Here is a 23,569-nt window from a genome sequence, read left to right on the forward strand (position 1 = left end):
CACATTAGAGTAGCCGCACTCAACACAACACCAAGCAGCCAGGAAAACAGCTGGAGTCTGCTGCTGTGGTGGCTCTCTATAGTAAATGATTAAACAAATATGTTCGGTTCCTGATGATTTCAGAGGTGGGTTTTGGTAACGGAAGGCTTTCCATGCTAAATAAAAAGCATTACATCTGTGGTTCATTGAAGCATTTTCCCATTAATGAGCAGAGCATCCAAGAAACCACATTCACCACAGAGCTGGCATGACAATTCTCATAACAGAACATTTAATGTGACAGCAAGAGCAGGACCTGACAAAAATAATTGTTGCTCTACATAAAGATGGCCTGGGCTATAAGAAGTTTGCCAAGACCCTGAAACTAAGCTGCAGCACGGTGGCCAAGACCATACAGCAGTTTAACTGGACAGGTTCCACTCAGAACAGGCCTCGCTATGGTCGACCAAAGAAGTTGAGTGCATGTGCTCAGCGTCATATCCAGAGGTTGTCTTTGGGAAATAGACGTATGAGTGGTGCCAGCATTGCTGCAGAGATTGAAGGGGTGGGGGGGTCAGCCTGTCAGTGCTCAGACCATACGCCGTACACTGCATCAAATTGGTCTGCATGGCTGTCGTCCCAGAAGGAAGCCTCTTCTAAAGATGATGCACAAGAAAGCTCGCAAACTGTTTGCTGAAGACAAGCAGACTAAGGACATGGATTACTGGAACCATGTCATGTGGTCTGATGAGACCAAGATAAACTTATTTGGTTCAGATGGTGTCAAGCGTGTGTGGCGGCAACCAGGTGAGGAGTACAAAGACAAGTGTGTCTTGCCTACAGTCAAGCATGGTGGTGGGAGTGTCATGGTCTGGGGCTGCATGAGTGCTGCCGGCACTGGGGAGCTACAGTTCATTGAGGGAACCATGAATGCCAACATGTACTGTGACATACTGAAGCACAGCATGATCCCCTCCCTTTGGAGACTGGGATGCAGGGCAGTATTCCAACATGATAACGACCCCAAACACACCTCCAAGACGACCACTACCTTGCTAAAGAAGCTGAGGGTAAGCATGACTGGCCAAACATGTCTCCAGACCTAAACCCTATTGAGCATCTGTGGGGCATCCTCAAACGGAAGGTGGAGGAGTGCAAGGTCTCTAACATCCACCAGCTCCGTGATGTCATCATGGAGGAGTGGAAGAGGACTACAGTGGCAACCTGTGAAACTCTGGTGAACTCCATGCCCAAGAGGGTTAAGGCAGTGCTGGAAAATGATGGTGGCCACATAAAATATTGATACTTTGGGCCCAATTTGGACATTTTCACTTAGGGGTGCACACTTTTGTTGCCAGCGGTTTAGACATGAATGGCTGTGTGTTGAGTTATTTTGAGGGGACAGCAAATTTACACTGTTATACAAGCTGTACACTCACTACTTTACATTGTAGCAAAGTGTCATTTCTTCAGTGTTGTCACATGAAAAGATATACTCAAATACTGTTCAAAAGCTTGGGGTCACTTAGAAATGTCCTTGTTTTCCATGAAAACATACATGAAATGAGTTGCAAAATGAATAGGAAATATAGTCAAGAAGTTGACAAGGTTAGAAATAATGATTTTGAATTGAAATAATAATTGTGTCCTTCAATCTTTGCTTCGTCAAAGAATCAGCCTTGCAGACCTTTGGCATTCTAGTTATCAATTTGTTGAGGTAATCTGAAGAGATTTCACCCCATGCTTCCTGAAGCACCTCCCACAAGTTGGCTTGGCTTGATGGGCACTTCTTAAGTACCATACGGTCAAGCTGCTCCCACAACAGCTCAATTGGGTTGAGATCCGGTGACTGTGCTGGCTACTCCATTATCGACAGAATACCAGCTGACTGCTTCTTCCCTAAATAGTTCTTGCATAGTTTGGAGCTGTGCTTTGGGTCATTGTCCTGTTGTAGGAGGAAATTGCCTCTTATTAAGCGCATTCCACAGGGTATGGCATGGCGTTGTAAAATGGAGTGATAGCCTTCCTTCTTCAAGATCCCTTTTACCCTGTCCAAATCTCCCACTTTACCACCACCAAAGCACCCCCAGACCATCACATTGCCTCCACCATGACAGATAGCGTCAAGCACTCCTCCAACATATTTTCATTTTTTCTGCGTCTCATGAATGTTCTTCTGTGATCCGAACACCTCAAACTTAGATTTGTCTGTCCATAACACTTTTTTCCAATCTTCCTCTGTCCAGTGTCTGTGTTCTTTTGCCCATCTTAATATTTTATTTTTGTTGGCCAGTCTGAGATATGGCTTTTTCTTTGCAACTCTGCCAAGAAGGCCAGCATCCCGGAGTCGCCTCTTCACTGTTGATGTTGAGACTGGTTTTGCGGGTACTATTTAATGAAGCTGCCAGTTGAGGACTTGTGAGGCGTCTGTTTCTCAAACTAGACACACTAATGTACCTGTCCTCTTGCTCAGTTGTGCACCGGGGCCTCCAACTCCTCTTTCTATTCTGGTTAAGGCCAGTTTGCGCTGTTCTGTGATGGGAGTAGTACACAGCGTTGTATGAGATCTTCAGTTTCTTGGCAATTTCTCGCATGGAATAGCCTTCATTTCTCAGAACAAGAATAGACTGATGAGTTTCAGAAAAAAGTTCTTAATTTACAACATTAACAATGTCTACACTGTATTTCTGATCAATTTGATGTTATTTTAATGGACAAAAAATGTGCTTTTCTTTTAAAAACAAGAACATTTCTAAGTGACCCCAAACTTTTGAATGGTAGTATAGTGGGTACTGTATATAAAATATATACAGTACCAGTCAAAAGTTTGGACACACCTACTCATTCAAGGGTTTTTCTTAATTTTGTACTATTTTCTACATTGTATAATAGTGAAGGCATCAAAACTATGAAATAACACATATGGAATCATGTAGTAACCTGTGTTTTTATCTCTACCATGTTGATCGAGGACTTCTGTGTTCCAGTTCCTTATATTTGAAGATGTATTCTTGAGCTAATTATCCTTTCTTCTAATAATGTCTTATGAATTTATAAAAATACAATAAAAGAAAAGTCTAATTCTAATTGTTTTCCAACAATGGTAGAGTGTAGTTGTAGTTTTTTTCTTTAACAATTGTTGAATTTGATTGCTTTTCTATATATATTTGATATTACAATCCCTACCATGACTAGTATTGGGTGTTCCATTATTCGAGTCCTCTATGGGAACTTTTGTAATATTTAAAATAGCCATCTTTGTGTCTTGAAACATTTGGTTTTCAATATCAAGTTTATAGATTATGAGAGCTACACATGTCCATTTTAATCTATTCTCCTTGAAGATTGGGTACAGAACTTTGCCCCAGTCTGCAATTTCCCTTGGGAACTGATCATTCATGCCTATTCTTGTGCCAGCAAGTCTTTTACCCAGGCATTTGACCATTATTTTATCTTTAAAGAAAGCAAATTTGGCAACGATTGGGCACTCATATCTCTGTCCTCTTTGTCCAAAACGGTGTACACATTCGAGTTGGATTTTATTGACTGCTTCGCGTGGGTTCAGAAGCGCTGTAAGAAGGAACTCCCATCACCACATTTTCAAAAACTTTGCCTTCATTTTCTTGTATACTAGTAAGTACCAGATTTTCTCTCATAGATCTAGTTTGTATGTCAAGTAAGGCTTCTCTCAGAAAGATGTTCTCCTTTTTAAGTTCATTAATGTCCCTTTTAACTTGATTGTTTCCTTCTCCATTGTCGCAGCTTTTTCGTCACTCATCTTGAGGCCTTCAACTCCTTTATATCTTTACTGACTAATTCAAGTATGCCCAGTTTGTCATTTATCGACTTTAACAGATCGCTTTCCACCCTTACCAGTCCCGGTGGTCAAAAACATAAATCCGTCGGGGAGTCGCGTTTTCTTTTGGAGATTGGTTCTCCTTGTTTACACTCCATCATGTTTGCGTGTTGCTTGTTTTAATAATATTTGTCGATACATTTCTCTAGCCGTATGAGTTCATATGTGTTGTTGTACAGACGGGTTATTACCCATGAGTATATAGTGCTAATATTTAACTTACAGATATTGAATATTACAATTTTATCTTGAAGCAATCTGCACCACTTTGTACAGTCCACCATCTTATCTCCACCTCCGCCCTAGCAGGCTAGTGTTACTAAGTGCTTGATTCTATATGGGAAATGAAGAGAAGCTGTGGTTCCTTCCTTTTTTAAATGTATCTAATCACTATAAGAGTTAGTACATTTAGAGCTGGTAGAGACAAACAGGCTTTCTTGTTATCAGAGACCAAAACCTACTACAGATCTTAATTTAATCACTCTTACTTTGCTGAGAGTGTTCCTGCATTGCAGGAAGTGCAGATGAGCGTTTGTCATTTTCATGAATTCACAGAAAACCCACACTAACACACAGTTATATGAACAGTATTGCACTTTTCATGTAGCCTACTTTTGGCCAGCTAATAGCCTAACCACCGATCAAGCAACATTATGGACTAAACGTTAAAATCCTGTTGCTGTAGGATTATTTTGCTGTGACAATATACAAATAGCTAGGTCAAGTTAAGAGCTTACACCTGTAGCTGTGAGGAGTCACACAGCAATCTGAATCAAGTCTGCGACATGTTGGATGAAGACATGCTAGGACACAGCTGAGTAATGGGCCCACTTAGTTTTGTTCCCTGTTCCGCCAGTTGCCATGGTGATGTGTTGGTTCCCTACTCCCCTTTAGCTAATCAGAGTAGGAGCTGGAACAGAGCAGAGCATCCTCTTTTGTTTGTGTGGTGCTCCAGCAGGTTTTCAACGGGCATCAACATCTGATGTCTCAAAGAGCACCTAGAGTCTATTGTTTTACTGAGAGGGGGGAGGGGTTGGATTCACCTAGCCAACTTCAGGCACTTCTAAGGAAATCACAGTATGCGCTTGTACTAGCAGAATATTTATGGTTTTATATTAATCATAAATAAACGGAAATTATCAAATAATTGGCACTAAATTGTGGAACATCTGCTTTCCACGGTTCTCCTTCGTTAGGATAGAATACATTGTCTATGTGTGTGTGTGATCCTACTTGACTGATTGGACATTTTATGCAAATGTGTTTTTCCTTCTTAAGCAAGCTAAGCATACATAAATGCTCATCCAAAACCATCTTCTTGCAAAGACAGCAAAACTATGGACAGGTGCAACAGAGAGATCTACATGTATAGGTCCTAATGTAATAACTACAGTATAAATATAGAAGTTATAAAACCACACCAAGGCCTGTTCTTCACCGTTATAAAACCACACCAAGACCTGTCCTTCACAGTGATAAAACCACACCAAGACCAAATCAAATCAAATGTATTTATATAGCCCTTCGTACATCAGCTGATATCTCAAAGTGCTGTACAGAAACCCAGCCTAAAACCCCAAACAGCAAGCAATGCAGGTGTAGAAGCACGGTGGCTAGGAAAAACTCCCTAGAAAGGCCAAAACCTAGGAAGAAACCTAGAGAGGAACCAGGCTATGTGGGGTGGCCAGTCCTCTTCTTCACCTGTTATAAAACCATACCAAGACCTGACCTTCACCGTTATAAAACTACACCAAGACCTGTTCTTCACAGCGATAAAACCACACCAAGACCTGACCTTCACAGTGATAAAACCACACCAAGACCTCAACTTTACCTTACTTCAATGTTGCTTCAAATTATTTCCAAGAAAGCATGAACTTACCAAGGCTTTCTTCACCTTGGGAAAAGAGGTCAATTGTATTAATTCTAGCAATACCTTAATTGATTTCATTAAAATCAGTTCTGCATTGAAGCTTTGCAAAAGGACTCCATAAACAATGTTTAAAAAAAGCACCTAGTACACATCTATGTCCAAAAGGAAAGTCAAAGCATATACTTTACTGAACACTTATTGACTACAGTCTTTCCTGTATCAGGGAACACAATGTTTCCATTTCACTGTTGAGCACACAGAGGGTGTTCCTTGTGGAATGAAGACATGCTGAGGAAGCGATCTGCACTACCAGTATTAAATTATAAGTCACACAGTACACAATACAGCCGAGGAAACTGATTAACATTTACAGCGAAATGTATCTAACAGAGGAAAATAATCAAGACACATCCAGCACACTTTCAATATCATTGAATATATTTATACATAAACTATTCATGTAGCAATAATTCAGAACCAGAACCACTCTGCTCCTGGAGAGCTACTGTCCACTAGGTTTTTGCTCTAACCTTAATCTAGTGCACCTGATTCTAATAATTTGCTGGTTGATAAGCTGAATCAGTTGAGTTTACAACTGGGGTTGGAGTGAAAACCTGCAGGAGGCTAGCTCTCCAGGAGCAGGTTTGGAGTGAAAACCTACAGGAGGTTATCTCTCCAGGAACAGGGTTGGAGTGAAAACCTACAGGAGGGTAGCTCTCCAGGAGCAGGGTTTGAGAGCCCTGCTATATATATGTCTTGAGTGTTTTGTTAATTTTATGAAACAGTACTTAATTGCACCACTAGGTGGAGACTAACTGACCATACAAGTGAACTTTATTGTGTCAAATGCTGTAGCCTAGAGAGTACTAGAGAAGAGGATTTCCCGTTGCTGCACATTACTTATGTTTGCCACGCATTCAGTCATTTTATAAATATGAATATCCATTCTCAAGTAGCACAGATCACCCTATTCACCACAGATCCTGTTGGCGGCAGGTAGCCTAGTGGTTAGAGCGTTGGGCCAGTAACCGAAAGGTTGCTGGATTGAATCCCTGAGCTGACGAGGTAAAAATGTGTTGTTCTGCCCCTGAGCAAGGCAGTTAACCCACTGTTCCCTGGGCGCAGAAGACGTGGATGGCAGCCCCCCGCACCTCTCTGATTCAGAGCGGTTGGGTTAAATGTGGAAGATGCATTCAGTTGTACAACTGACTAGGTCTCCCCCTTTCACATATTCCTTTTCCAAGCAGCAATTCAATCTTCATCCCATGTGAAACAAACATGAAATATGAACCATGAGTGTGTGTCAACCTGCACATTTATGAGAATCCCAGTCAAGCAAATAAAACAGCAGAAACCAACAAACCAAAAGATGAATGGTCTTCCACACATTTCGAGTCTGGTATCCCATCTGAAAGTATTACAACAGCCTGGATAACCTTGGGTTTGCTCATGCACAACATTTTAGCAAACTGGCAACAGAAATATTATCCTTGACCTCCATGTGTAATCACGTCACTAGCGGAAGGATAATCCATTTCAAGGCTCAATGATCAACAGAAAACATCCAAGAAGAGATTAGGGTGAACTTGCACTTGACTAGAAAAGGTTTAGTAATGAGTTTTGACAACAGTCAGTCACAGTAATATAACATGCCAAATGAACAAAGACAATACAGTACATTTAGAAACCATTAAAAGTCTCAAGAATGATGCATTTAAAATAAGACAACACCTCAAATGCAGAAGTTTTTATATCCATATCAAATCATTTCTGGTTAACAATGAAGTTCTTACTAGTTAGGTTTCCATCCAATTGGGACAGATTTTCATGCAAATATTCTAAAATCTGCATAAATATGCACATTTTCCCAGAGATGTGTTTTCATCCAATTGACTTGTTGTGGATAAAAGTCTGTGCGTGATGTATTTATAAAGCTATTTTTGTGTAGTGCACACAAAAATGACTTTTGAGGTTAAATTCCCATGTACCAAATAAAACATAAAGGTTAAATGGATTTCCATCGCATTTTCAGCTCTACTGATGGTTTTGTCAAGAAAAAGGTTGCATTATATAGCAAATATGCACATTCTGGTATTGGCACGTGCGCTCTAGCCAACAGCTCGCAGATACAGTACATGTATAGCCTACATGATGAGATTATTATGGACAAAAGAGTGAGATTATTTTAATTTGTCCATCGGCAGCCAAGCAAGCAGCGATGATCATGTCACCAGAATAAGACCCTCGATATTTATTGGAAAGAAGCATCAAGCTCATCACCTTGTACTTTCATCACCCTGTGAAGATCATAATATTATTTTATATGTAGCCTAATAAACTGCATTCTTTCCCGTGTCGTAAGGGGAGGAGCACACAACATGTCATCATGTGACGCCAAGTTTACTTCGATATGATGGTTATTATATCAATATTTGCACATTAAAATCATTTCTCGCATAATGAATTTTACAGACACAAAAAGATCCCATCTTGTATATGGTATTTTGTTTTGTTGACATTTGGAAAGTCTACCTACAAATTTGCTGTTTCCATCAGGCCTGTCGTGACCTTTTTGTTCAACATACTTTAAAAAGGTTGGATGTAAACCTGGTTACTGCAATTGTTTTCAATTCAATTCAAATAGCTTCGTAGCAAAGAGGAACTTCTCAAGCAATAATTTTTCTTGGACTGTCTGGGAGTGGTCTGAGTGGGGAGGGGGAAACAGAAAACTAGCTGTTATTGGCAGAGAGGTTTGGAACTCTCTTTCTCATTTGTCTACTAACTAATTTACTGCGTCACCAGGCAGACCAAAACTCCATCCCACCAAAATAGGTTGAAATTTCAAACAGTTCTTACACTAAAAGGGCTTTATCATCATTTTCACAAATTCACAGTATTATTCCAACCTGGTGGAAATAAATACAAAGCACAGGGAAATCAAGTTTCTAACTGCACTGGGCCTTTATCAAAATGTGTAGTCATAGTCGAATACACTGTTATAGGCATATAAGGTTAGGAATGTATTTGTAAAGTTATGACATACAGTCAGTATTCTAATAAATTACATCACTACAAAATTATCAATCATCATTAAAATACACTTCAGCAGTGGTGTAAAGTACTAAAGTAAAAATACATGAAAGTACTACTTAAGTCATTTTTTGTGGTATCTGTACTTTAATATATTTTTTTTGAGAACTTTTACTTTTACTCCACTACATTCCTAAAGAAAATAATGTACTTTTTACTCCATACATTTTCCCTGACACCCAAAAGTACTCGTTACATTTTGAAAGCTTAGCAGGACAGGAAAATGGTCCAATTCATACACTTATCAAGAGAACATCTCTGGGCCTCCCGAGTGGCGCAGTGGTCTAAGGCACTGCATCGCAGTGTTGAGGCGTCACAGCTGGCCATGACCGGGAGTGCCATAGGGCCAGCGCCGTCCGAGTTTGGCAGGGTGCTTTCCTTGGCTCATCGTGCTCTAGTGACTCCTTGTGGCGGGCCGGGCGCCTGCAGGCTGTCGTCAGTTGAACGGCGTTTCTCTGACACATTGGTGCGGCTGGCTTCCGGGTTAAGCGAAAGAGCGGTTGTTTAGAAGCAGAGCGTCTTGGCGGGGCATGTTTTGGAGGATGCATGTTTTGACCTTCGCCTCTCCCGAGCCCGTTGCGGCAATGAGACAAGATCGTAATTGGATATCACGAAAAACGTGGTGAAAAATGCGATTATCTCTGGTCATCGCTACTGCCGCTGATCTGGTGGACTCCCTAAACACAAATGCTTAATTTGTAAATGAAGTATGACTGTTGGAGTGTGCCCCTGGCTATCCGTAAATACAAAAAAAATAAAAAATAATGTTGTCTGGTTTGCTCAATATAAGGAATTTGAAATTATTTGTACTTTGACTTTTAAGTATATTTAAAACCAAATACTTGTAAACTTTTACTCAAGTATGATTTTACTGGGTGACTTTCACTTTTACTTGAGTAATTTTCTATTAGTATGACAATTGGGTACTTTTTCCCACCACTGCACTTCAGATATGTTATCTGATAGGAACATCACACCTACTACATCGAACTGAAACTGGGTTAAGCAAATAGGGTGTGCATAGTGCACACATTCCACCACCTAAGCTGATTTTCCACAGCTTATTTGCACCTGACCTGACCACTCCAACACCTAGATAGAACCAACACCCTGCTTTTAGCTGCCCTGGCAACATTGGTCATATAGGCCAGGGTTTCTTAAACTAAGAGTGGGGACCCAAAGTAGGCCCTGAGCATGCGAGAGGTGAGAATAAATCTATAATCACACACTGTTTCTTCTTAATTTGGGTAGTTTAAGGACGATTTGGGTCACAGGACGGTCAATTGCTCATTTGGGTAAAAAAATGATATAGGCTACTGAAAATCTTGGGTCACATACAATACCTGTGAGTGACCACCAGGGAACAGTTTATAGAACAACAATTAGGTCCCAAATGACAAAAGTATTGCACTATGTAGAGAACAGGGTGCCATTTGGGTCAGATATTGACTGCAAACCCCTCCTTGCCATTATCTCTCTGTGCAGGCGTGCCTCCATCCATGCTGTTGAAGCCAGGTAACTGAGAATCATGAGATGTGCCTGGAATGTCACAGGTCATCCTGCTCCAAATTCTGGATCACATCACAGTGAAATCACAGTGAAAAAGTCACTGATCAAACTTATCCTCTCCACTGCCGACCGACTATTCAGACTGCCCTTTCCTTTTGTGTCTATATCAAATCTGGGGTGCATCCCAATTGGCACCCTATTCCATTTATAGTGCACTACTTTTGATCAACACCCCTGTTGGTGGGGAGATGTGATCTAGAACATCCAAATGGCCAAACCCACTAATATGCCTCTCTATCTCAGGATCCAGGAAGCTTCATCAGAAGCTGATGTTCAGTGTAAACAATGATTTTTGTAGCTTGGTGGTGATTTCATCTGTCAGTTTTTCCAAATCCTCATTTGTTTCACAAAATAACCAAATTATAACGGTTTTACAATAAGTTGCTCTTATGCCTGTGTAGTAACCCTGTAACATTGTATTATTACATAGTAGCCTACTGAGCTGTTGGGCACAAACCAAGAACAACTGAGAGTCGTGGGCTGGCAAACCACCAGTAGCTTATCAACAAGCAAGAGATAAGAGGGGCTGTGTCCCATTATCAACCATTAACCTCTCAGTGTGCGTCTCATTTCCCTGCCTGGAAACAACATTATTAGGGTTTGTGCCAAATGGCACCCTATTCCCTATATAGGGCACACCCTTTGGGCCCTGCTCAAATGTAGTGCACTATATAAGGAATAAGTTGCCATTTGGAATGTCTATAGTTCTAGCTGTGGTTCTGTCCTGGGGAGCATGTGTGTCCTGATACTGCCACTCAGACAGACAATGTGCCTACCAGGCAGCGGCCCAGGGTAATTTGACAACTGTCATTAACACTGACTTGCTGTCACTGGCACACACCACATAGAGAAAGACAAAGGCTGAGCTGGTTGTGCTCACTCACTGTAGCTTTTCCACATCGTGGTCCAAAACTAACGTGTCAGCCAAACCTCAGCTCAGTTTACCTCAGTTGACAGTTATAGTCGCAGCTTCAAACAGGTAGTCAAAGAGAGAACGCGTCAGAGTGGCTGGCATACACTCAAAGCAGCACTTCCACCCTGTTGCTAGGCAGCACGTCAACCTACGCTGATCATTTTTTTTGTCTGAAGGTTAACCATATTCAGCCATTAGGAAGGGCGCAAAAATATGTACCATATCAGGCATAATATACTGTATGCGATGTTCTTCACATCAAATAAAGTTTTATGGCTCATATGATCTCAATTGCCAATACAGTATAGCTTTAATTACTTTTGAAAGAAGGATCACCTAAATATGGACAGTGTGTTGCTTTGATGTGTAGACCTACTTTGGTGCTGTTGGTGACTCATTAATAAGTGTGACTGAGTGTGTTATGAAGGGTGTGTACAGCAACACCTACAATACAACCTACCTCCCTGTACTTTAACCCACACAGAACGAATAAAAGTCACGTTTTGAGATAACTTTAGTTAGTTTAAAAATGTTTAAAAATGTCTCCCACCTGGCATACCTACTAGGTCATCAGTTACATAAAACGAATAACAATATCCGCAAGTGGAAAAGATGTATAATAGTCAACAGAGCCATCAAATGATGGTCTGATAGGATATGTCAATTCAAGTGATTATATTTACATGGGAAGAACAATATTCATGAAACTATGTTCACCTCAAGGACATAGTGTCTATCTAATATAGCCCATCAGACAGTATGCACTTTCCTCATTGGAAATGAATGAATCCCTGACATAGGAGTGTGTTCCTATGGCACATGGCCTGTTAAATGTAATAACCCAGGTGACAACCAGCGCAGACTAAACACAGACTGAGAACTGAACTGGGCCAAAAATAGTTTAGCTATGAATTTGATTTTTCCCCAGCAGCACAGGGCATTGTTTTATTCCTATCACAATGAGATCAGAGACAAGGCCACATTTCAAATGAGGAAAAGGTCCCAAATGGGACCCTATTCCTTATATAGTGCACTAATTTTGACCAAGTCTGAAAGGGCTCTGGTCAAAAGAAGTGCACTATAATGGGAATAAGGTGTAATTTGGGGCGCAACCTAAACTAATGAATTCTGAGGGAGTAGAGGCCCAAAGAAAGCACACAGGAAGAGAGGTGGACACCATCTCAACAGCTGTGTCTGTGGCGTTCCCTTATCTATTCTTTCCTGTGGTTGCACCTGTGCATTCTGAACTGACTACCTGTGGTGTTGCACCCTGTGCATTCTGAACTGACTACCTGTGGTGTTGCACCCTGTGCATTCTGAACTGACCACCTGTGGTGTTGCACCCTGTGCATTCTGAACTGACTACCTGTGGTGTTGCACCCTGTGCATTCTGAACTGACTACCTGTGGTGTTCCACCCTGTGCATTCTGAACTGACTACCTGTGGTGTTCCACCCTGTGCATTCTGAACTGACTACCTGTGGTGTTGCACCCTGTGCATTCTGAACTGACTACCTGTAGTGTTCCACCCTGTGCATTCTGAACTGACTACCTGTGGTGTTGCACCCTGTGCATTCTGAACTGACTACCTGTAGTGTTCCACCCTGTGCATTCTGAACTGACTACCTGTGGTGTTGCACCCTGTGCATTCTGAACTGACTACCTGTAGTGTTCCACCCTGTGCATTCTGAACTGACTACCTGTGGTGTTCCACCCTGTGCATTCTGAACTGACTACCTGTGGTGTTGCACCCTGTGCATTCTGAACTGACTACCTGTAGTGTTCCACCCTGTGCATTCTGAACTGACTACCTGTGGTGTTGCACCCTGTGCATTCTGAACTGACTACCTGTAGTGTTCCACCCTGTGCATTCTGAACTGACTACCTGTGGTGTTGCACCCTGTGCATTCTGAACTGACTACCTGTGGTGTTGCACCCTGTGCATTCTGAACTGACTACCTGTGGTGTTCCACCCTGTGCATTCTGAACTGACTACCTGTGGTGTTGCACCCTGTGCATTCTGAACTGACTACCTGTGGTGTTCCACCCTGTGCATTCTGAACTGACTACCTGTGGTGTTGCACCCTGTGCATTCTGAACTGACTACCTGTGGTGTTGCACCCTGTGCATTCTGAACTGACTACCTGTGGTGTTGCACCCTGTGCATTCTGAACTGACTACCTGTGGTGTTGCACCCTGTGCATTCTGAACTGACTACCTGTGGTGTTGCACCCTGTGCATTCTGAACTGACTACCTGTGGTGTTCCACCCTGTGCATTCTGAACTGACTACCTGTGGTGTTCCACCCTGTGCATTCTGAACTGACTACCTGTGGTGTTGCACCCTGTGCATTCTGAACTGACTACCTGTGGTGTTGCACCCTGTGCATTCTGAACTGACTACCTGTGGTGTTGCACCCTGTGCATTCTGAACTGACTACCTGTGGTGTTGCACCCTGTGCATTCTGAACTGACTACCTGTAGTGTTCCACCCTGTGCATTCTGAACTGACTACCTGTGGTGTTGCACCCTGTGCATTCTGAACTGACTACCTGTGGTGTTGCACCCTGTGCATTCTGAACTGACTACCTGTGGTGTTGCACCCTGTGCATTCTGAACTGACTACCTGTGGTGTTGCACCCTGTGCATTCTGAACTGACTACCTGTGGTGTTGCACCCTGTGCATTCTGAACTGACCACCTGTGGTGTTGCACCCTGTGCATTCTGAACTGACTACCTGTGGTGTTGCACCCTGTGCATTCTGAACTGACTACCTGTGGTGTTCCACCCTGTGCATTCTGAACTGACTACCTGTGGTGTTCCACCCTGTGCATTCTGAACTGACTACCTGTGGTGTTGCACCCTGTGCATTCTAAACCATAGAAATATAATCTAATTCTAGTCCTGTGTTCTGAACCAACCGTTCAAAGAGGAGAAGTGAGGAGAAAAGAGTCAGTTCAATAGATTTTCTTCTCCAATTGATCGTCATCACTTTCGCTAATATTGTGCCATGAATGTCCACTTCCTTTTAGATTCAGAATATTTCAGCGTCTACAGATGGCTTTGATTTGTGAGCTCTACTTTATAGCTGTATGATATCTGAATGAAAGGAAAATGGCTTACCGTTGACACAGATCTCATATGGTGTGCACAACTCCTTCTCAAACAAACAACCTGTTGGAGAAGAGAACAATTTGTACTTTATAATATAATTTATAATATCATAATATTAAGACCCATCAACAATAGCCTACTGTACATACATGCATTGTACATCTCAGCTTTTTATAGATTCAGCTATTCTATAGGCTATAGCTGAATCTATAAAAAAAAAGAACAGAGATATACAATATAATGTCCCACTTCCTGCGTGGGTGAGGCGTCATGGATTACAATGTCATGCAGCACTGCGTTTCACAGCTACAGCAGATAAACAGCACAGCCACGGGGCCATTATTCTAAGTTAACATTTAGGCCAATCGTAAAACACAGCCTGTTTCCCAAATGGCACCCTATTCCCTACATAGTGCACAATGATTGACCAGAACCATATGGGCCCTGGTCCAAAAAGTAGTGCACTAAATAGAGAATAAGGTTCCATTTGGGACACAGAGACACTGTGTTCCAGGGTGATCCATCAACACAGAGGAGCAGGCTGCTGGGGGATGCTGTTTCTGTATCCATTTTACTAGGTGCTCCGGCAGCGGCAACGGGTCGTAACTGAAATTTCTGCTTAACAGGGATCTGACAGAACACACTGTCCTTAGGGCATTTAATGCACATCTTTGTACTATACATACAACTAGAGGAGGGGAGAGGGAGAGAGGAGATGAGAAGTGGAGAAGAGAGAAGGGGGAGAGGAGATGAGAAGTGGAGAAGAGAGAAGGGGGAGAGGAGATGAGAAGTGGAAAAGAGAGAAGGGGGAGAGGAGATGAGAAGGGGAGAAGAGAGAAGGGGGAGAGGAGAGGAGGGGAGAGGAGGACAGCCAGGAGAAGAGCAGGCCTAACAGGGCACAAAGTTCTCTCTACATTTGACAACCCCTTACCCTCACTAAGAGGACACGATTTATAACCCTGTCCATATATCCAATTGAACTGCAGTATCAAATCGGTCTCAGGCTAGGGCCACAGCAGCTATACAGAGTGGGATGTGGGCGGCTGCATGGATCCACCTTCCTCAAGTTTATAGAAATAATTGTTTTGTTATCTCTAGGTTTTTAGTGATTCCTTTTCTCCCTAGTGGTTCCTAAACACATGTTTTCATCATAAGGGATTTAGGAAGATACACTGTTTATTGCGGTCGGGAGCTGCTGACCCAAATGGCACCCTATTCCCTATGTAGTGCACTACTTTTGACCAGACCCCTATGATAATAGGCTGCCATTTGGGAGCCAGTCTAGGATACTATGCTATATAAAGCAGTCTTGTCACAGCATGTGGTCCTCGGATGGAGGCTGAGGAAAGGGTCAGGGCCTGGGTTTACAGTACACACAGCCAGCCCACCCACCATCCCCTGCAGTGTTTCTGGGGGTGTTTTGGGCTCAATATGTCACATTGCTGTCATACCACAGCAGCAACACTGGTGACACACTCCATAGGACACCCCAGGCAGGGAGGCGTGGCCAATTAGCACTCTGACATGATGGAGAGCAAAGACACGTGTGCTGTGCATCAAACATAAGTCACCACCTTCTGCAGTGGTTTCTACAGCCTTGGTGCTGATGTGACTGCATTACACATGCTAGCAATACTGACAAAAAATAGTATGTGTGTCTTTGAAATTGACATTTTTTAACATATTGAAAAACAGCGTACTTTTGAAGTTGAGTTTGAACGATTTTGGGTGTACTTGTATGATTAAGAAGGGACCCACGTACTCATTCTTAGTCAGACACAGACAGACAGACTCAAACTCCTTCCATCGTGGCCCTGCTACTGATGAAGGAGTCTGCTTTACTCTGCTCCTCCCTGTGTCTGGGAGTGAGCTGGTAGTGCGTAGGCAAAATAGAAACTTATCAGAAGGCCACAGCACCAAAACCAAACATCAAGAGAAGAGTGTGCCTGGCATTCTGATCAACCTAATGAGCCTTGGGGGAAACTAAGCGATAGCTGAAGTTGAAAGTGAGGCTGTTAACATTTTTACTTAGAGTTGTGATATATGGCATTATGACTCTATATGCCATGCATATAAAGGCTTTATGACTGCTTTATGAATGCTACATATCAACACTAAGTAAAGTATTACCAATATGTTATTTTTATAGGCACACACAAGTGAAGGATGAAGCTACTAAAAAAGGAATTCTGACAAATTAATCATTTAACAAAACTGTGGGTGGCTTTCCACATGGATGTCTTGGATTTGCTCTTTACTTGCAAAGGAATAACGTTTGTCCATCTGGAAAATTAGATCTCTGTGTAAAAGACAGATGAATGTCTCTATGTTTATTAGTATCTTAAAGGAGCATTTAAAATATCATCCCAATATACTGACAGTTGTCAAGCCTACTCCCGTTCCCTCTCTCCGGTGCCAGTCTACTGGCAACCCACATTACGCACACCTGGACTTCATCATTACACACACCTGGACTTCATCATTACCTAGATTACTTCCCCTTTATTTAGCCCCTAGCAGTCTCAGTCTTCAGGCAGTATTGGTTTTCTTCCCATTCAGTATGCCTCTCCTGTTTTGTTCATCTGCTTATTCTCATTATTAAACTCCCCTTCTGCACCTGCTTCCTGACTCCTAGCGTATACGTTACAGCCGTTGTTGCTCAAATGGCTGCCGCCTGTTGATTGACATTGTCAGACATATACACTGTGTCTATATATTCTGTGTCTGTGTTCCTTGACTGTCAACATTAGCTTAAATTATTATTGCAGACTGAAAGAGCGTAGCCACACCATGGCTACACCTACAGAACACACAGAGGCTAATCAAGAGATCAAATAATGTTACTGGATGCTGCTGAATATTTTACCAAACAAAGTTATATTAAAAAAGCTGCCACAAGTCATACTGTGCACATTACTGTCACAACTGATAAAAACATCTATATTTCCACTGACTGTCAAGCTTGATAAGACCTGTGTAGGGAGTGAACAGGGAGAGCGTCAGGGGGTAAAGTATGCCCTTAAGGAAAAACCACATGAATTTCACGAAACACAGGATCCTATGTGAAGTTAATGTGATAACATGTGACAACAAATAATGTAATAATAATAATACCTTATAATACCATAATACTACCGATTCCTCAGGTAGTGTTATATATGGAGCCAATTTAATGCCAATAATATTGAGTTGAAGTGCTTAATATCCATAAACCAGACAACTAAAAACTGAACGCAAAAGGGAATAAATGTGCCTTGAGATCAAGAAAAGTGAACAGTGGATACAAGCTTTGGCTGAGACTTCAGAGGATTGAGAAAAGCTTTGTGTATCTTGTCCATGCTCCAGTCTGGTGGACCAATGCTGGAGTTTTGGATCAGGCAGTCAGTCTCAGGATGTGAGAGGAGGAGATGAGAGCAGGAGGGTGTTACAGGGGGCAGTTAGTCAGGCACCATGAACATACAGAGATTACTATCAATTTAAGGAGCTTTGTGTGAGCACACCTCCTGATTGAAACTTTTATTTTCCACTGCAGTTCTGTCAAGGTCCACAAACAATGGAGCAAATTTCAGGACTGCTATTCCAAACCACTATCTGTGCACCCCTCTAAATTGACCAATTGGAAGTTGATTTTTTTTCACCTTCCAGTTTAACCCTGTACTCAGACAAGTTACATCTCTGTAGGCTGTTGGTTCCCAGTCACTATGGCTACAGTGGGGATGATAATGCCCTCTCTTCTTTCTCTCTGCTGTCATTGGGGAATTGATCCAAGTATGCTTTCAACTTAAGCCACCAATCCAGGAAGAAACTCATTACTTAAAGAAGCAACACAACAACATAGGTTTAGTTTAACAGTAGGCCTCTTCATCTGATTGTAAATCAGCAATCACACTTAAGTGACACTACAGCCAATTAAGAAATGCTTTTGATCAACTGATGCAAGAAGTGAAAGTGACTCAGCCAGTGGAGCACAGGCGTCCAAAAATAAACACAGGAGCTTTTAAATCAGTGTGTTATTGTTCTCCTCTCAGTGTGCTGGCAGACCGACCACTCCATTAACTGCAACCAAAAATAAAATTGTCAACATTATGGGGCTCTTTCCCTGACCCTAAAACCTAGACTAAAAGGCAGACTCAATGGAGATTATCTATGAAAGGGGTTTTTAGGCCAAGACTAGACTTAATCTGTGTCTTGGGAAACGGCCCTACATCCCATGCAATAAAACCAGTGGGAAGTGATACAGGCAAGGCAGTGTATTGTACAATAGGGTTCATAATAGAGTAAATGCTATGGAGGGTAGAACAGCTAGAGTGAGCTGGTGATACAAAGGCTGGTCTTGTACCTGTGCAGTAACACCGTAATTACTAGGCTACATGGCTAAGGCTACAACATGTTTATACAATATTAATATGGTAATAATAGCGTTATTACACAGGTGTAATCGGCTGCATAATGTTAAGTGTTGCAGATTAGTCCATGGCATTGTGTATATATTTATTAACAACTTTTCTAACACCATATGCTATTACTGTACTTGCTCTTTATAATATAGCATTTAGAACAATTCCCTGAATTATTGTGTGTCAAACTGAAATTTAAATAAAGGGAAATCACTGTTTGATATGACACGGTTTGATATGAAAAATATGGTTTCTAAGGGCTGAGTATTGCATTACATAGCCTATACAGAATAGTAGCCTATGTAAGTAAAAATAAAGCATTTAAACTATATAACAAATGGTCCACCCATAGCCTAACACTAAAAGGAGGAGGCGTCTCTTTCTCTTCTCTTTTCTTAAAATGCGTCTCTTTTTAATCATAGATATGGCTACAAACTAATGGGTTTTGGAAGGTTTGGAGCCTAATAGTGTGTTGGTTTTCCTCCCAATGAGCATAGCTACCCAAATGGTCGACATAGCAGGCATGTGGCCTCGGGTACTAGCACAGCTTTTTCCCTCACTGACTCTCACCATCTTCGTGATAGAAAGACATTAGACAGCAAACGCACCACGGTGGCCTAACGTGATTCTCTGCTATTTCTCCCTGCAAAATAGCTATGCTGTATCCTAAATAATGGCATTCATTCCATTAGAAAATAGTCATCGTTAAAAGTAGCAAACACTTGACATTGATAGGTGCGTTTTAGCTTGCACATGTTAAAGACGTACATGCAAACAACATGTCTAAACAATAATATAGGCCTATATCATAGCCTATTTCTTGCACATTTTTCTATATTACAGCGACAACACCCCCCCCCCCCCCCCCCATATTATAGATATAGCTGTTAGCCTCTCTCTTAAACAAGAGCTGCAGTCGTACAGTAGGCTATTCCGCGCCTTTCCCAGCTGCCCAATGACCAATAAAATATTGACAGACCCAAAATAGCCGTATGTGTGTCTCCTGGCAGCTGATGCAGTTTGGGATCATTATGATCCTTCAGATAAATAAATGTAGGCTACTCACCGAATTTCCTGTCTGCAGAGGCTAAAAAATAGGATTGGGGAGCAAGGAGGACGAGAATAATGTAAATCGAATCCATGTTTCTCATTCTTGATCCATGACACACATGCGGTAGTTAACAATCCATGTCTATGGTTTCGTTTTGTTTTATGAAAGGAGAGACAGAATCAGGGAGAGAGATGGAGGTTGGAAGGTATGGGGAGGATGCAGGACGATTCAGCCAGCTCCATTGGTCTCGGCTCCTGCAGTAAGTCTCACTACGATGATCAGCACTATGAACAGACAAGCGTTGGCCCCTCCTAGCTGACGCCAAGCAGAAGCGCACCTGCGCGTACACCATAACACAGCCTACCTAAATGTCTTTAACCAATTATAAGAGGCACATGTCAATAGAAGATGTCCACTGATAATAAAAATAGTGATATTATGATTGTAGTTTGGTACTGTACTAAGTAACCTAGACTGTTTCACTTTGTGAAAATGTTCCTGAAAAGTATAGAACAGCCGAATTAATATGTGCCAATTGCCAATATGCGCCTTATGTTATAATGTAGGACAGGGCTATTCAATGTCGGTCCTGAAGGGCAGAAACAGTTCTGGTTTTCATCCTCTCCGTCTAATACGAACTAATTCAGTCCTGTGACGCTAGGTGGTTGACATTAACTACCAGGTAGAAAAAAAGCAAGTGTTTTGGCCCTCCAGGACCTGAATTTTAAAGGGCCTGATGTACTATAGGAAGTATAACCAGTTGGCCTACTGCATGTATACTATGAGGGCACGTGGAGAAAATCCCAATTAACAGCATTTGTTCCAGGAAAACCCTTTGAACATTAGATACCTTTCTAGCATGATTCCCTCCCATACCCTAAGCTCAGCGTGTGACACCCCATCATCGTTCCGTGGCAGCGCATAGGTTCCCTCTCTATCATGCAATGCCACATCTGTTATTTGCGCGACCTGCCTTGGTTTCCTCTTCAATCTGAGACCTTACATTCTGTAGAAGACCAAGGTCAAGTTAGTTTTATATAAGATATTCGGGAGATGTGTTTTCTCTCGCCAATAGCTATTGAATCAAGCATGCCATGACTACGAAGATGAATAAAACGTTACCTCGGTTAGAAGACCTACTGTAGACTTTGAAAAGAGAGAGCTGAGGAATGTGGGAATGGAGAACAGTCAAGTGGTTTGAGTTGGCTGATATATCTAATCTTCCTGAAATGAATGACTAGATACAAGGTAAACCAAGGTAATACAAATGCGTCAATGGTTGACTCATCAGGGAGTCAGTTATCGTGAGCACACCATTTACAAATAACTATCCCACGAAATGTTTGCACATTACATATTTTTGAAGGCGCTTGTGAATCGTGTTCACATCGTATCGGACATTTGGAAATATATTACTTGCTTACTCATTGTAGAATGAGCGCTACGTTTACACAGGACCACAGCTCTGCATTTTGTTCCCACGAATTGATCTTTGACTAATCACATCAGATATTTTCAAAACAGCTCTTTCCAGTTAGAGAAAAAATATCAGAATTGGGTTGCCTGTCTAAACGCAGCACATGATAGCCGAGTTTCCCAATTGGGAAGTATCAGAATCCACCAACAGGAAGCCCTAGGCAAATAATTTACGTTAAAACTAACTAGGAGGTCCCGAGTTTCAGACGAGACATGAACACGGCATCGTTTGCAGTGAGCAAGCTTGTGCATTATTGAAAGGGCCCAAAAGATGGCATCAATACACCTACATTGATTTGATGAAAACAAGACGAATACGATTAAATTCATTAAAACAAGGCAAATAAATGAAAACAAGCATTAGTGCAAAATCAGCGAAATAAACGTTTGATAACAGTGGGACATTAGAATGAAGTCCATGGAGTCAAAGTAATATACAGCTTATTGCTGTGCATACAGCAAAAGCTCTTTATTATTTAAAAGACATAAGTAGAAATGCTCAAACATGGAAACCGTAACAGCTTCTTTATACTTTAAAATATCTTAATATTTGTGGATTTAAGGCACAAGATAAATAAAGTACATGGAGAAGGCGAACCAGTTCAGAACAAGAGGACAGGAACTTGACTTCAGAGACCGTTTTCATTTGATGGCTTACACATAGGTAGGCATCCAACTAGTTTAAAAAAGGACAGAGGTTTGAGAACACAAATCATAACTAATACATTAGGGTACACGCCAATATGGTACAGTCTAAACATGGTACAATCTAAAATGTTTTCCATTAATATGCATCATTAATGTGGTAACCGGATACAATATGGTCATACCCACAACGTAAACCAAAACAATTCCTTAATTCTTATCATGTGTTTTTCTTTTGCAAGCGATCGCATTAAAGAGAAGCTTTGAATAAGATATGCATGCTGAAATGTGTTCGTAATACAAAAACAGAATTAAGACTGGTATATTTATTGATCACAAACATGATACATATAGTTCACCAACCATACATAACTGATCTGTCCTGATTTCAGAGTTGGAAAATCAATTACCATAAGCCACAATGACTTGAAGAAGGCTGGAATATTCATGAGGTTAACTAGAGCAAGTTCTGTTATTATTACTGTTCCTAAACACTATGCTTTGAAAGACTTTAAATAAGGAAACAAATACTGTGCAAACATGCATACATATTTGGCTTAGTTAAAACCCCATGTAGGCAATAAAATGAAACACTTGTGTCTTTGGTGGCCAAGTACTGTACTAGGTGCACTATTTAACTTAGAGGAGAGACTGTCAACTTGTAGCGCCATGCTCTGACCAAGTTAATATTTTTAGATTGTAGAGTTTATATGTAGTTTGTTTAATTATAAAAATGAAATGGTAATTTTGACTAAGCGAAACCTCCCTCAACTAACACTATAATAAACCTCATCTTTAGTCCTCATTGTCATTGTACATATATGTTGTACATTCCCCACATAAACCAAGGCGGTTAAACCCGCTGTCACAGCCGTAGCAGGAAAATAGATATTTTGTTACGGTCCTCAATAATTTCCTCTTTAAATATGGAATTATTTTTTCATTCATTTTAACACCACATACTCCCTTTCTTACTATTGCACTGGAGAGTTTCCAAGTGGGCAGCGATAACGATGCAACTGATGTGTATAAATGAATATCAAAAGCTTTTTTTTTTTTTTACAATTGCGAGTCATGTAAATAATAATAACCGTAATTAAAAAAGGGAAAACAAATAGAAGATTTGCCCACGGGCTTAAAAGCAACTGTATGGAAAAGGCAGTTACATTTGTAAAAGATTTGGGCTGTATGTATCATGTGTCTCAGAGTAGGAGTGCTGATCTACAATCATGTCCCCCCTGTCTATGTAATCTTATTTATTATGGATTCATGTCCATATTATCTTATTTATTCTGATCTAAAAGGCATAACTGATCCTAAATCAGCACTACTCTGAGATGCTTGACACATGCGGACTCTAGTGGCAATGATACATGGTTGAAGACTTGGTTAGGTCCTCCTCTAACTCTCATGGTGTAGTCTATAGCTGCTGAAGAGGTTTTTTCAGGCCATCCTCACTCAACTCATACCTAGTGGCAAAGACAGACATTGTTATAAAGCAGGAATAACAAACACACCTTTACATTAACTATGCTTAATTCTTTGTACCTCAAATGGTGTGATGAGAGCAAATAATGTCTCAATTTGTTTGAGAACAAGTAAACATGA

The 23,569-nt window shown here is 41.3% G+C and overlaps 2 protein-coding genes across 5 annotated transcripts in view; both read right to left on the reverse strand.

The window, feature by feature from the left end:
• LOC110508770 (receptor-type tyrosine-protein phosphatase N2) overlaps positions 1–21,095 on the reverse strand; it is a 147,652-nt gene extending 126,557 nt beyond the window's left edge. For both annotated transcript variants that reach the window (XM_021589572.3, XM_090224789.1), the window contains exons 1-2: positions 19,856–21,095; positions 14,402–14,452 (exon numbers count right to left, since the gene is read on the reverse strand). In XM_021589572.3, the coding sequence (XP_021445247.1) occupies positions 14,402–14,452; positions 19,856–19,940 (136 nt within the window). In that variant the 5' untranslated portion in view covers positions 19,941–21,095. The remainder of the gene's footprint in view (positions 1–14,401; positions 14,453–19,855) is intronic.
• A 651-nt stretch (positions 21,096–21,746) lies between these two features.
• Positions 21,747–23,569, reverse strand: part of LOC110508771 (extended synaptotagmin-2-B) — a 50,894-nt gene continuing 49,071 nt past the window's right edge. For all 3 annotated transcript variants that reach the window (XM_021589576.3, XM_021589575.3, XM_021589573.3), the window contains one exon: positions 21,747–23,430. In XM_021589576.3, coding sequence (XP_021445251.1) covers positions 23,382–23,430 — 49 coding nt within the window. In that variant the 3' untranslated portion in view covers positions 21,747–23,381. The remainder of the gene's footprint in view (positions 23,431–23,569) is intronic.

This window comes from Oncorhynchus mykiss, chromosome 28, assembly GCF_057628025.1.
Source record: "Oncorhynchus mykiss isolate SJ-2025 chromosome 28, ASM5762802v1, whole genome shotgun sequence".
NCBI classification, from domain to species: domain Eukaryota; kingdom Metazoa; phylum Chordata; class Actinopteri; order Salmoniformes; family Salmonidae; genus Oncorhynchus; species Oncorhynchus mykiss.